Genomic DNA, 13977 nt, shown 5'->3' with positions numbered 1-13977 from the left:
CCGCCTGCTGCCAAAGGTACGCTCTGCAGTCAAGATAGTTCACGTCTGACTTTGGCGCGTTGACTGTACAGATTCAAAAATACTATATCAACTCATAGTTAAAATAAAACTAAATGGAAGTGGATAAACTCGTCATTTTGTTTGTTTCACATGCAAATATAGGACGTAATTGAAACGTGGACATGAAATGTTTCAACCAGTATCAAAAGATGAATAATTTTTCGTGTTTTATTCGTGTTATTGTTATTCTGATAAAGTAAATCTATATGTATATCTTGAGCTATGGGCTCATGATAATTTGGTGGTAAACCGTTAATCTTAAAACTGGATTGAACGAAAGCGGAAGTGTGTGAAGTGTAACATCTTATTCTATATTCATCTCTGATCTGCCTCTGACCAAATCGCGCGCGAGTGCATCACACGGTGCGTTCAAATGCCTCCAAGTCGTTTCGTTGCTGTTCATCCTTTCGGGGTCTTCAAGTTCAATCTGGACATAGATGTGTTTGTTCAAACGTGCATCTTGTTTGTTTAATTGGATGATTTAAAAAAAAACGAACGAATGAAACGATTGAATAAGCCTTAAAAAAAAGATTTTTAATTTTTTTTTACAAACATATTTCATGTAAAAAATACTGCTCTACGCACATCACAGTTGATTGGATATTTGAAAAATAAGCATGATAATTTATACAGTTTATGTTAATATAAAAAGTACAGAAAGACTGCTGCTACAAATGACAGAATTGTAAAAAAAACAAAACATAATGCATTCATACGCTACCGAGAAAACTTAATATGCTAAAAGTTAATTCAGGATATGTTTTATTTTATGGCTTTGTATGGTCTCACAGTTGGTTTCGTGAATTTTATTAAGATTCAACAGTGTTTTTACTTATATACAGTATATATTTTTTGTTTTTTTAATGTCAGGAAGACACAAAAAAAAAAAAAAAGATGCCCAACATTGTAAAATTGCTCAAATAAATTTTTGCAAGTTCCTGTTGTGATACTCCCAGTCCACATTATTAGGTGCGTACAGCATCTGGCTTGAGGAACAGCCGGCTGTGCCAGTAGTCTGGGTTATCAAATGATGTGTTGCTGCCAGGTTCCCCGATGCCAGCACACACCTTGATGTATTCCCCGATCCCCGCACACCTGCCGCTGCCCATCTCCTCAGAAACAGCCCTCCCTTTCGAGGGGAGGTTCTGGTACTCTGCGTGCTCCCACCCGCCAGGCACCACTCCAAGTCTGGTCATTTCCTCGTACTCCTCCGCCTCTTCTCCCCCAGCTGTCGGGGCATCTGGCCCGGGCATGACCGCGCAGCTCAGATCCACCTCAAGAGTGGCTTGTTTATTTGTGTTGCTGCGCTTCTCCTTCTCCTCGTCCTCCTCTTTCTTCGACGCCTCCGCTGTTTGGTCCGTTTCATCTGCCTCTGCTGCAGATGTTTGACTCCCACATCTCTCCCGTGCTGGTTCTTCTCCCTCTGTAGAGTCAGAGCGCCGGATATCCATGTACTCATACCTGCCCACCCCTGGAGCCACCTCTCCCTGGTCGTCTGCAGCTCTGATCTCACTACTAACGTCGGTGTTGAACTCTGTTGAGTCTCTTGGCTCTGCTACGGCACCTTCACCTTCACAAGCCTCGTGTGCTTCATCCTCTACAGGTAACAGAGCCATGAAGGTGGGAGAGGGTAAGGGGGAGATTTTACGACAAAGCGGCCCCGTGGGATCATCTCCCTGTGGTGAAGCACTGCAGGTCGAGCAAGGAGGATCCCCAGACTCAGTGTCCATGATTACATACTCCTGGGCTGGATTTATCACCACAAGAAGAAGATTGCTCTTGAGTCTTGAGTTTCTCCGTGCGGAATGAGAGATTCTGGAGACTGTGAGACGAGATAAATGTGGGAAGAAGTGTTGATTTATGTTTTCAGAACTGATACACGCATGCTTCTTTTTACAGTTTACCTCTCTCTGGTGTGCCAGGTGATCCAGGCAGGACGTATCCATAGTGGTCCACCTCCTCCTCTTCCTCTGCCGTCCACACCTTGTATGAGGACGGACTTGACGCCGTCGAAAGTTTCCTGTGTCGGCTGATTGGCGCGCGGGGATGGTTGCTCCTCTCTGATCCAAGCCTGGCCCTGTGAAGGCTCCCAGTCCGTAAACCGTCGTCACGCGGCTCTGCCTCCCTGCCACTCGCCCTGACCTCCAACCTCTCAGGCAGCGTCCGCACCGAGCTCAGACGAGATCTGTGAAACCACAGCTGAGACAGAGAAGCAGACGCCGGTGCAGCGGCTGTTTAAAATGAAATTTCGAATGTGAGTCGCTTCCCGAGGTCACGACCCGCTTGCAGTGCTGGGCCGTAATATTGATTCTGATGTGGCTACAACGCTGATTAAAGTGAAACTCTGCAGAGTCACAGCTAAATATATCTGCTTTATCGCCTCTGCAATACCGGAATCAGCTGGCGTTGGGCTTACATGGCAGGAATGAGAGTGCATTTGTGTGAAAGAGTGTGTTTGTCACACCTGCCGGAGGCTGTCAGCAGGGCTCGGGGTCATTGGCAGGTATCCAATTGGACCGGCCTGAGATGCACCGCTCTACAAACCAGGGAATGAAAAATGTTTAGGTGCTGATTGATTTAGCATTGATCCAGTGGAGGGAAATAAACTCCGAGATGTATTTTATTACTCTGTAGGAATTAATCCGTGAGCGAGACAGACTCCAAGACGGAGAGTGCTGAAGAGGAGGTGTAGCCAGAGGGTCCTCCAGTCCCTCCTCGTCTTCGTCTTCCAAAGCCGCGTCCAGGAGTCCTCGCTCAGATTCTCTGCGATGGATTTCCCCTGGGACAGATTCTTCTCCTTCCAGCTGGAGAACAAGTAGAATATCTACATGTGAGGCTGAAATTCAAAGCTGTAAAATGTTCTTAAACCACAATGGTCCCACCTTGATGACAAGGTATCTTGGTGGGTCTCTGGCCATGCGAGTGAAGTCGCTGGCAAGCTCTTTGAAGGTCGGCCTTATGTTTTCATCAATCATCCAGCCTAAAAAGAGGAACAAAGAGCGCTGATTGAACATGTACACCACAAAGCAGCATGTCTGTGTGTGCACGGGAGTGACGTCTAGACTGACATTTAACCATGACCATGTAGACGTCAATGGTGCAGATGTGGGGCTGAGACAGGCGCTCGCCCTTCTCCAGCAGACTCGGCACCTCCTGTGGCTGCACGGAGGCGTACGGCTCGGCCCCGAATGACATCATCTCCCACACTGTCACCCCTGTCCAGGAGGAGAGACGCCACAGACGTCAAGAAAAAACGTAATATACTGGGGCACTGCAACACCACACACGCTCACAAAGCCTCTTACCATAACTCCAAACATCACTCTGATGAGTGTATCTCCGAAACAGGATGCTTTCAAGCGCCATCCACTTTATGGGCGTCTGAATTAGATTGAAAATATCGCACAGGTTGAATAAATTGGTTTGAGTCATTGCCAGAGGAGATAACGTCTCAAAATGTGCCAAGAACAACCTTTGTGTCCGTGTAGACGTATTTCTTGTCATCGGGGTAGAGGAGGTCTGCTACACCGTAGTCAGAGATCTGGACCTGGTAGTCGTTCTTCAGTAGGACGTTGCGGGCCGCCAGGTTCCTGTGGACCATGCAGTGCTCCTCCAGATAGTACATGCCCTGAGACACAAACACGTTTACCCTAACTTAACTCTGACAGCTCGCTGGTAAGATTTATTAGCGCCGAGGTCCGGGCTGCACTCACTTTAGCAATCTGCACACACCAGTTGAGCAGACGCTGGGGGTCCAGGCTGTTCTTGTTCTGCCTGATGTGCTCCAGCAAGGAGCCCTGGGAACTGAGCTGGGTCACCAGCTGCAGACTGGCACCTGGACAGATGCCCAGCAGCCGGACGATGTAGGGGTGGTCCAGGCTGCCCATGGACAGCAAATGCTGCACAACAAACAAGATGAAAAGACAGACATTTGTTTTTCCTTCTAAACCAATTCTAAATCACTCGCTCTCTTTTTGTCGCAGTTAAAACCCTCCATCCCAAGTTGAAGCTTCCTTATGCTATTTTTATGTCTGAGACTCACATCAGTGATCTCGGTGAAAGTCTGTCTTCCTGAGGTATCCTGGATGGTCTTAATGGCCACCGGGATCTTCACCGTCTCTCCCTCTGGAGTCCAAAAGCCCTTAAAAACAAATTAAATGCACAGCTATGGATTAGATCTAGATCAGTGCTAATGAGTCTGCAAATCTCATTTAGGAAGAGCACACAAATCAGTGATGGATGCTCAGCGAACGTCTAACAAATGGAGGTTAATTATTACCTTGTGCACCGTGCCAAAAACACCCAAGCCGAGCGCTTTGATTTTTTTCAGCTCGCAGGGTCTCAGGATTCGGGCGAGAACCTTGGTGCCTTTCTCTCCAGGACCTAGGGGCTCAAAGCTCTGCCGGCAACAGAGCAGGTTTTTTTTAATGTAATCGCTTGTAATTGCACACAAGTTCAATCGAGGGCAGCTCCTCAAGTAGGGTGATCTCTAAGTTCTCACCTCTCCGCTCTCCAGGTACCTCCTCATGGCCCTCTTGCGACGGATGGCGAGGCCTCGGTGGTACAGGACGCCCAGGAAAAACAACGCCAGGCAGAAGATCAAGCCAGCGGGGACGCCTAAAGCTATGCCTGTGATCTGACTGCTGCAGAGTCAGTCGAGGAGAGAGACAGAGATGGAGAGAGAGGGGCTGTCATGAACCATGAACTGATGAACCAGCTTGACAAAGAGTAGAAAATGCAGACTAAATCTACTGAAGTAACTCATAAATAAACAGGATTAGGAAATTTATCATTAATAATTTCTTAATAAAAACAAAATCTTGATAATCCAAGGTGGTTTGGACGTTCTCACTGTGAAAATGTTGTGAAATGTTGATTTAGGTTGTTTAAAGTGGCAGTGACAGTGCAGTGTGTATGGTTCACCAGCAGGGGGAGACACTCACCTACTAACCGCCAGCCTGGCTGTCTCTAAACAGTCGTTTAATCCCGGCCCGAAGCATCTGAAACAGACAATAATTATATTCATAGATTCGATAAATGTGACCCCGCAGTTCATGGAGAATGCATGGAAACGCTGACGGAGAGTCCAGTCTCACCCCTGCGTGCAGTTGTGGTGACACGGCTTACAGAGACCCTCTCTGTTGGGGTATTTGAAAATCAGCCCCCTCTGTCCATCATTCACTCCAGTGGGACAGGAGGACATGCAGTAAGGACCATCTTGAAGGTTGGCGCACGCAACACACTCATCTGCACCCTACCAAAGAGGAGGGAAGCAATTTTTCCACTACATTTTCTTTAAATCCAGCTACTCTTGAGACCGCACTAACATTATGACCACCTTCCTAATATTGTGTAGGTCTCCCTTGTGCCTCCATTACAGTTGTGACTCATCAGATAATGGACATGGTCCTTCTGAGGGTGTCCTGTGGTGTCTGGTAACAGAATGTTGTTAGTGGGGGGCTTTTGGGTCCTGTGGATCATCCCACAGATACTTGATCAGTTTGGGATCTAGGAAATTTGCAGGTCAGGTCAACACCTTGTGATTTTTTTTTAGTTGTTCCTAAACCATTTTGGGGGGATGTCTGCTGCCATCAAGGAGTGTCATTGGTATGGGGTGGGGGTGCCTGGTCTGGTCTAGGTGGGTGCTACATGTCTAAGTAACATCCACATGATGTTAGGTCCCCAGGTTTCCCAGCAGAACACTGTATTGTCACAAGATGGTCAATGTTATTTACTTTTCCTGTCAGTGGTTTTAATGTTGTGGCTGATCGGTGTATATTACTTTTGTTAGACCATGTTCAGAAACGGGGAGACTCAGTAAAGTTTCTTCTTTCATCTGGATTTTAAGAGCTGGACCATAAAAGGACTGTTTACAGAGGTTTTGATTAAATGGTAACATTAGACGAAGACTGAGCAAAGAGGACAGCGCTGCAGGTCCAACTAATACAAGTGTTTGTGGAGTCATGTCACGAGCAAATATATAGTCAAATGCGGTACAGAGGGACTGAGCTACAATGTCTCTGTCTTATCAAAAGCAAGGGATTACCGGTCCGGTGCAGCTAGCTTTCCCGCTCTGAGGCTTACACTCTGGATGACAGGCGACACACTCGCCGTCAGACCCCGCGAATTCCCTTTGAGCCCTGCAGACACAATATACAGAAATCAGTAGAAGTAAACAGAAGTAGATTAAAGGAACATATTCAACACACAAACAGCATCAGCTCAGAGCCACTGACCCGGTGTAAAAAGCACAGCTGCCCACACATGTGCCGTCTCGGCTGTAGTTCCTACAGGAAAGACAGTGGTCGGGCCCCGGGCCCCAGCATCCTGAGTCTGAACAAAGCGGGTCACACACGTGGCCGTCTGCAACTGCAGTCGAAGAATACAAAGCAATGATGTAGAATCTATTTTCTAATAGCATGCAATCTATTGATACAGAGACTGATTAGTGTCATTTACAGCTTAAAGCCCATTTGGCTGATATTTATAGTTCAAAAGCAGCATTTCATTTTGACTTCAGTAGAGTTTCTGTCTCGTCTCACCACACTGTGATAGCGGCCTGTTGTTGTTGAGGTTGTTGACTCGAACCCTGCGTCCCCTGAACAGCTGCGTCCAGTTCACGGTGTGGTGGTAACAGAGGTTGACGTTCTGACTGATGTACACGCTGCCGTCGCTGATTTCCCGCAGGGAGCGCAGGCCCAGGGATGTAAGCGTGGGGATGTGCATCACCATCAGCGAAAAACGCCTTCGGTCAGGAGACAACGAGAAAACAGAGCACGGCAACGTTTGAGTTCAGCACAGTCGTTTTAGTTCGGGGCCTTCCAACGGCATGCTGCAGGCTGGACGTCGGTGTTAGGATAGTAGTCTAACACATACAGTCCATACCTGTTCACAGCTGTGATGCACAGAGAGAGAAGAGAGCGCTTAGACGGTTTCAACACGAGGTGTTAACACAGAAAGAAGCTTAGAAAAGCGAGCAGACAGACAGCAGGGTGTAGAGTCTGTGAAATCACACTGATGATACATAATGATCCAACACGCTGAGCATGCCATGCAGACACAAGCATTACAATGTTCCTGTTCATTACAAACACAAGAATCAGCCTGAGGAATGGAGCAGCTGGTTAGAGACCTTAGATGTCTATTTTGTAAAACATAATGAACCCTCATCCACCCCATCACCTCTAGTCTTCACATCTATGTGGTCACTATCATTTCACTGATTCCTTTTTTTTTGGGTGACACCTCACAACAAAGAAGGTACTGTTTTCTAACCCGCCGGCTGGCTGCGGCCTCTCAGTGAGGAGTTTGCATGTTCGCTTGTTAGGTTAATTGGTGATTCCAAACTGTCTGGAGGTGTGTCTTTCCTTCTGCATTTCTCTGTGTCTCGCCCAATATCAGGTGGGGATAGGCTCCAGTCCCCCCCACGAGGACAAGTGCAAATAGCTAATGGATACATGGATGATTTAATTTCAGGAGACACAGCTCGACTTCTGCTCTCGGCTGATTCCGTCTGATGCATAATTTGCAGGTCTCACGTAGCGCTGCGCGTCATCACTTACTTGTAGAGCGACCTCCCTTGAATGGTGGTGAGACTCGAAAAAACAGACAGATCGTTCAGCTCTTTGGGCCACGACTGGATGTTCAGAATATCTGAGAATGAAACATGGAGATAATGTTAAAACAGGTTTTAAGAAACACGTGGCACGATGTTGTGCATACAGTTGACTAACGGCAAGTATCCCATCTCAGCAGAAGGTATTAGATGGATAAAAAGATTTTAGAGTTAAAGGACAGCTACATGTTCACTGTGACTGATCAGTGACAAATGGAAGAATACTTTGACAAAGGATTGAAACTATTTGCATACACGCCATACTGTAAAAACACACCTGTTATTTCTCTGACAGTGCTGAACACCTCCAGTTTTTTGGCGTCCAGTGGAGGGATGTTCTTAAAGTCATCTCTGCAAGTATGAGTTTAAAAAACATAATCTCGACATGTGGACTTCATGGTACTGTACTGAGAGATTTTCCAGATTATACAGAGGTTTACCCAAGAATCCCTGTGACCAGGAAGTGAAGGCTGCCCTGGATCTTGGTGCAGTTGATGAAGCTGTCGATGTTGCTGGAGTCCACGGTCTGTCTGTGTTCAGCACCGGTGCCTTCACACACTGCAGGGACGACAGAAAAAAGCCAAATTATTCCTGATGATTGCGACATGACGTCGGTGGAAGATGTGCGTGCGTCAGTGTCAACCTTTCGGGCAGAGTCCGCTGCAGAGCTCGCACTGCCTCTGGCCTTCTCTCTCCACCTCCATCTTGTCCGGAGGACAGACGCTCACACAGGAGCTACCGTCCACCACAAAATGAGCTACGGAGAGAAAGAAAAGACACATTTAATCAAAACAGAACAACCACAGCAAAGAGTATGCAAGATAAAGGTTTGCTGCACAGTCTCATTGAAAAAGTAGGCAACAAGAAAACCTGTCGAGTATGCAAACACACGAAGGCCACTCACTGGGGCACTGAGAGACACAGATGGATCCGTACTGGTATTTGGCATTGGGGTTGGTCTCCATTTGAAACGTCTGCTTGTTATAGATCAGAGTCTGGGGACACTGAGGCACGCATGCTCCGGAGTCGTTGAAATGACGACACGCCTGTACAAGGACAAACGCAACAGAAGTGTAATTCCCATGTGTGAAACCTATGGCTATTGAAGTCCATTAAGTAAAGAAATAATCCTAAAGTAATCAAAATATAAGTGGTTTTTGTTTAATGTCCAAAATAACACCAGGCCTTAACTGTTCAGTTGCATTTTAGCCATGGCTACCAAATTGGTCCACACTAAAATATCTTCTATGACACGGGTTGCTTTTAAATCTACCCCCAGAGCTTAAATCATACTGATTTTAGTGACCCCCTGTAGCATTACCAACAGGTTGACACCTTTTAATCATGGCAAATATCAAATGGTTTGCTGGGACACGCGGTGCACATGTGCATGCTTGTCCCAGGATGAATTCTATAAATTTACAGACACCAGCGTGGCAGTACTGTGAGCATGTTGGCATAAAAGTTAGAACTGAGCCCAAAACAGTCCTCAGTATATTCCCAGAAAGCCACTTGCGTGTCAGCAGACTCTCACGCTACGTTGTTAGAAAGCCACATTTCAAGAACAAAAAATAAACTAGAGTGTCAAAAGACTGATTTTAGTGCGTTGCCGTTTGGCAGCTGGTCGTCAAACGTCACTCGCACCAGTAAAAACAAAGTTCCTAAGAACAACTGTGCAACCGCTCATTGATGTCATGACAAAACAGATCCATATTATAGTGAAACTGCTGTAACAAGCAACAATAGCGGCCTGCATCATGATACAGTTTATAAGTGCAATTATCCATGCTTTATAATTAGGTGAATAACAGAATTCAAACAGTGAGGTAACACCTTACCTATAGACAGATGATTATGTGAATGAAAGTGTAAGGTTCAAGCTTAAAAGCAAAAAAAACTTCCATGAGAAACTGACTCTTTATTGTGCAAGGACAGTTTTTCTCTCAATTTTACGGGCAAATTCCCACAGAGGCAAAAACAATGCACTCACGAAGCAGTCCACATCTAGAGGCCCCTTGCATCCCGCTGCACACTCCACGTGGCAGCAGTCCCTGGGGCTTGTCCCAAAACATCGGCCATTGCACTGTGGGGCGCACACCGTCTTGGACACTGAAACACATATGATCAGAGGACACGTAAATGTACGTGTACATCTCCGTCTCAACGTATTTCCACATGTTGATGAAGGAAAACGTACACTGAAGTAAAAATGGAAAAATTGGGCACTCACGGATCTGACATTGCTCCTGGTTTGGCCCCCAGCAGTAATCTCCACAAGATTTGTGGCACGGCCCTGAGAAAGAAGGAGGAAGATGCAGAAGGTCAGGCTGCACTTAAAAAGAAACAACCCAGAGATCATCCTGACATGCTGACCTCTCTCGCCGTTGTACTGGACGTCAATAGGAGCACTGTTGTCCCGGACGATGTCTTGCCAGAAGATCCAGGGGCCATAATTCAGGTATTTGTTGTTGATGATCTGCACTCCTCCCTCCAGGATCTCTGTGAAGAGATGGGAGACACATGATGTGAGATATAAATAGAGAATAGATTCAGACTTTGAGTAGAAACCATAGTATATGGAGCTTTGTTTGATTTATTATCGGCCGTTTTCTTGATACTTGATTCATGGTCCTGATATCGTCAGCGCTGCTCACTCCATCGAATCTTATCGGGTCATTTAGCTATCTTTTGTAACACCTGTGGTTTTCTTGCTTTGAAAAGTCAAACTGTCCGCCGTGATGAAGATCTATGTGACACATTTCAGATGCTTTCCTGGCATGTCAGGGGTTTTGGCAGAAGTGGAGGGGAGACTAAAATGAGTCCAAGCCGCTCCTTGCCATTAATCACCTCCTTTTTAGAGCACAATAAATTTTAGATGTCCAGAAATGGCTGACAATGAGCTACAGCCGAGGCTGTGTTTACTCTAAATCTTTTCTTTATTATGTCTGAGATCTCAAATAATGAATAACTGCCAGCTACAAGATATTTGTCTTTCATGTTTTTTCGCATATTTAGAGAAAAAAGACAAGATTTTTTCTTAGTTTTGCTTTTGGGTCAAATATTTTTCCGGTCACTGTTGAAGAAGACTTCCCTCTTCACCTTAGATATAAGATATCTCTTCATATGCTTCAGTTTTCCTGCCTCTATAGTGTCTGCTCCCATTAACCTGTCAAATTCATGAGCCCCAGCTGCCGCAGGCCGTTGGAGCCGTCCTTGGGGTAGTTGAAGAAGACCGAGAGGGCAAAGCGTCTCTCATACAAGCTGTTTCCTCTGATGACCCGCAGCTTCCCCAGAGGAACCTCTTGAAAGTGATTCATAGCAATGAGGACGTATCCAGTCACCTCGCGGATTGTCTGGAGGGGAGAAGCAGATCGACAACATATGAGACAGCAGGGAAATCATTCTGGGGTTTGAAAACCAGTTGAAAGACAGGGCAAGGGAAGCGAAGAAGTATGAGGTTTACCTTGAGGAAGGAGAAGTCCCAGTTACTCTCAATCTGAGTGATCTCCAGGTTTCCTATGACGATCTCACAGCCGTCGTACCGGTCCTTGATCAGGTTGTACTGATTCTCCTGAGAGCCGGTGGAGCTCAAACCATTCTGAGTACCGGGACACACCTCTGACAGAGGGACAGGTTCACATTTCACCAAGTGTGTCACTGTAATTGTTTCTCCTGTTCATACGGCTTAGGAGGATGGGAGACAAAGCCCACAGACCAGACTGGGTGTCAAAGTGACTGACAATATGACATCCAGATGAATTTACTATGAGTTTCCAGAAATCTGAGTGGTTACATTCAGTCAGCAAAATTCCCTCTTTGTCCTCAGACCGACACTTTTTATTTTGTTCAGAAGTGGACAGAAACAAACGGAATGCATTTGAAAATGAAGAATGTCTCTTCAATGAAGAAAAAAAACTCTTGTAAAATCTAAACAAATGGTGAATGTGAGGGCTCGTATTGTTTCTGTGGTATTTATGGCTCGCGCGTTGCTGTTTTGGCCAATTTGATGTGAACCAGAGAGAAACAGGCAGGCTGTATCCCGGGTACGCGGAGCTGTCCAGGCCTGGGGCCGATGGAGAGGAGCCCGAGGGGCCAAAAGAAGCAGGGTCTTTTTCTTTTTCCAAAAACAAAGTGCTTCATTGTGATAAAGCTATAAATGTGGACAGTGTCCCCCAGTGAGTGACGAGAGATGCAGTGGCAGACAGTGCTCCTTGTGTGTGCATGTGTCTGAGGAGTGTGCGTCGCTGAGATCATACCAAAAGACAATGGGCCGTGTGTGAGTGGGACATTCTGGCAGAGCGAAGGGAAATATCGTGAACGGAAGGAGACATGCACACCATCTCTCAGTGGTGCACCACAGAAAACTGCGGCGCTGGGTCTTTATGTGCAAACACAAGACGCAACACTGCAACGGTCAAGTCGCATTCCCTGTCTTCATTATGAAGAAGCAGGTACTAACCACATTTTACCATCTGGAAGTTGATGGTTACCCTCAAAAACCACCTTCAAGACTTGTTGCATGCACTTTTATGGTTAATAACAGAGAGCTATATACTATATATATATACTATATACTATATTTATCTATGCACGGCTGAACGCATGAATAGAAGAGAAACACAGAGCAATTAAAACTTACAAAACATACACACGATCCAACATGGGATCATAGTAAAAAAGTGACCCTTTATGCTTCATGCAAACTAAAAAAACAACAACAGACAATGAGGGATTGTTCTTTCAAGCCTCTTTAGCATTTATTAGGAGTAGGAAACATTTAGTAAATGGTTCACCAAGTGGCAAGCTCGTGAATAAGTCTTTATATTGTCTAGGGACTTGGAAATGCCATGCATTTGTAAGCATCTGCTGACAACCACGCTATTATAAATAATTTAGTAAATGATTTTTTTCTTCTTCTTCTTCTTTTTTTTTTTTTGCAGTGTGGGTTAGGGTTAAGTAGTGCACTTAAAGTGACGTGCTGCTGTTGCTTTTTACATGATATCCATAGGTAGCAGATCCCAGGGGAAATTAAGGACCTTGATAGGATCCCAGAAATAGTAAAAAAAAAAGCTCTCTCAATGCATAAATATTAACTATTCTATTCTACAAGATACAATTCAATAACATGTTGGGTTTAATTCAGGTGTTATGTTGCAGAGTAAGAGCCAACAGGTGAAGTAAAGCTCTCACAGCAGCAGGATCAATCAGGACCAAGACCTCTAATATAACATATTAAATCCTCCTACCTTCATGAGTCCGGGTTGATGCTGCCTGCAGCTTCCACAACACAGTCAAACACAGTAATAAGACTCGAAGCTGGTCCATGCTGATGATGTGGGATCCGTTCACCCAGATAACACCATATCACTCGGGTTTAATAGTCCTCCGGGTAGCCAGTGTTATGTCGGCGAGTAGAAAGGTAAAATAATATAAAAAATAAATAAATTAAATTAAAAAAAAAAAAAAAAAACATGAAGTCAATGTGAAGGACAAATGCAGCCGCTTCTGACAAAACATTCGTAATTATGCAAAACTGAAAACGGCGAACAAGTTGCGGTTTATTCTGACGCTGGGATTTCCCTCCCGAACAGAGACGTCTGATTGGCCCGGAGCCGTGTTTATTGACCAATCAGAGGCTGATCCGTCTTTTTTTTTCTCTCTCCCCCGAGTAGCTCTCTCAATTGTAACGCGGAGTATGCAAACGCTGGAGAGCCCTTGTAGAGCTCTGTGGTGTTTTTATTATTATAATTATTATAAATTAATAAATTATGTATTTTATTAATTAGTTTCACTACTGATAGAAGGTTTGATCTATTCCAAACATTCACTGTGACTTAAATCTTTTGCATGTGCACCAGTGGGAACACCATGCATCCTACATGTCTCTCTGTGTGCAGTTATTTTGGTTTCTTGCTGTCAGCTGCTGCATGCAGAGGCAGGGCCACGGTCTCCCAGTCTGCACCCAGCGCTCTGAGTGGCCGCACTGTTTTCCCTGTAAAGAGCAGTATTGTCCCCACAGCCCTGTCAACTGGTTAATCACCTCTTTGATGCGTATGGAGCGGCCTGTCACAATGGGCACATTGTCAGACGGTCAAGTGACTTCTGAACCCAAAACAAGAACATGCTTAATTTGAGCAGAAGAAGAGAAAAAAAGAAGGCCTCAGAGCAGGCGAGATTCCTGAACATGGAGTTGTGAGTGAAAAGGGCGACTGGCCACTAATGGATTGATATCAGTAACTGCTTCTGACAGATGCACTGGTAATCTCATTGAGATGGAGATAGCTGAACAGTCCTCGGTTTGT

General features: G+C 45.4%; 1 protein-coding gene across 1 annotated transcript; it reads right to left on the bottom strand.

Annotated features, from left to right (window-relative positions):
• Positions 1–573: 573 nt before the first annotated feature.
• On the bottom strand, positions 574–13095 carry erbb3b (erb-b2 receptor tyrosine kinase 3b). The gene is made up of 28 exons (XM_084554355.1): positions 12922–13095; positions 11139–11293; positions 10842–11028; positions 10049–10174; positions 9906–9968; positions 9666–9784; positions 8580–8721; positions 8319–8432; positions 8116–8233; positions 7953–8026; positions 7623–7713; positions 6603–6805; positions 6297–6429; positions 6107–6200; positions 5157–5314; positions 5004–5060; positions 4562–4703; positions 4340–4459; positions 4103–4201; positions 3774–3959; positions 3533–3688; positions 3366–3441; positions 3129–3275; positions 2943–3040; positions 2688–2864; positions 2525–2596; positions 1965–2259; positions 574–1882 (listed from the first exon to the last, which is right to left on the bottom strand). The coding sequence occupies exons 1-28, from the start codon at positions 12998–13000 to the stop codon at positions 1026–1028; spliced, it is 4338 nt and encodes a 1445-aa protein (XP_084410481.1). The 5' UTR covers positions 13001–13095; the 3' UTR covers positions 574–1025.
• Between the last annotated feature and the right edge of the window lie 882 nt (positions 13096–13977).

Source organism: Chelon labrosus (assembly GCF_963514085.1).
Source record: "Chelon labrosus genome assembly, chromosome: 10".
Classification (NCBI taxonomy): domain Eukaryota; kingdom Metazoa; phylum Chordata; class Actinopteri; order Mugiliformes; family Mugilidae; genus Chelon; species Chelon labrosus.
Note: the sequence above shows the minus strand (reverse complement) of the source record. Positions and strands in the feature narration are given on the sequence as shown.

What these genes read in the sequence shown, in the direction of transcription:
- erbb3b (XM_084554355.1), bottom strand. Translation starts at nt 13,000, where the DNA reads ATGGACCAGCTTCGAGTCTTATTACTGTGTTTGACTGTGTTGTGGAAG. An exon ending in CCAGTACAACGGCGAGAGAG is followed by an intron (nt 9,969 to 10,048) that starts GTCAGCATGTCA and finishes CTTCTTTCTCAG; the next exon opens with GGCCGTGCCACAAATCTTGT. An exon ending in CTCTAGATGTGGACTGCTTC is followed by an intron (nt 8,722 to 9,665) that starts GTGAGTGCATTG and finishes GTCCTTGTACAG; the next exon opens with GCGTGTCGTCATTTCAACGA.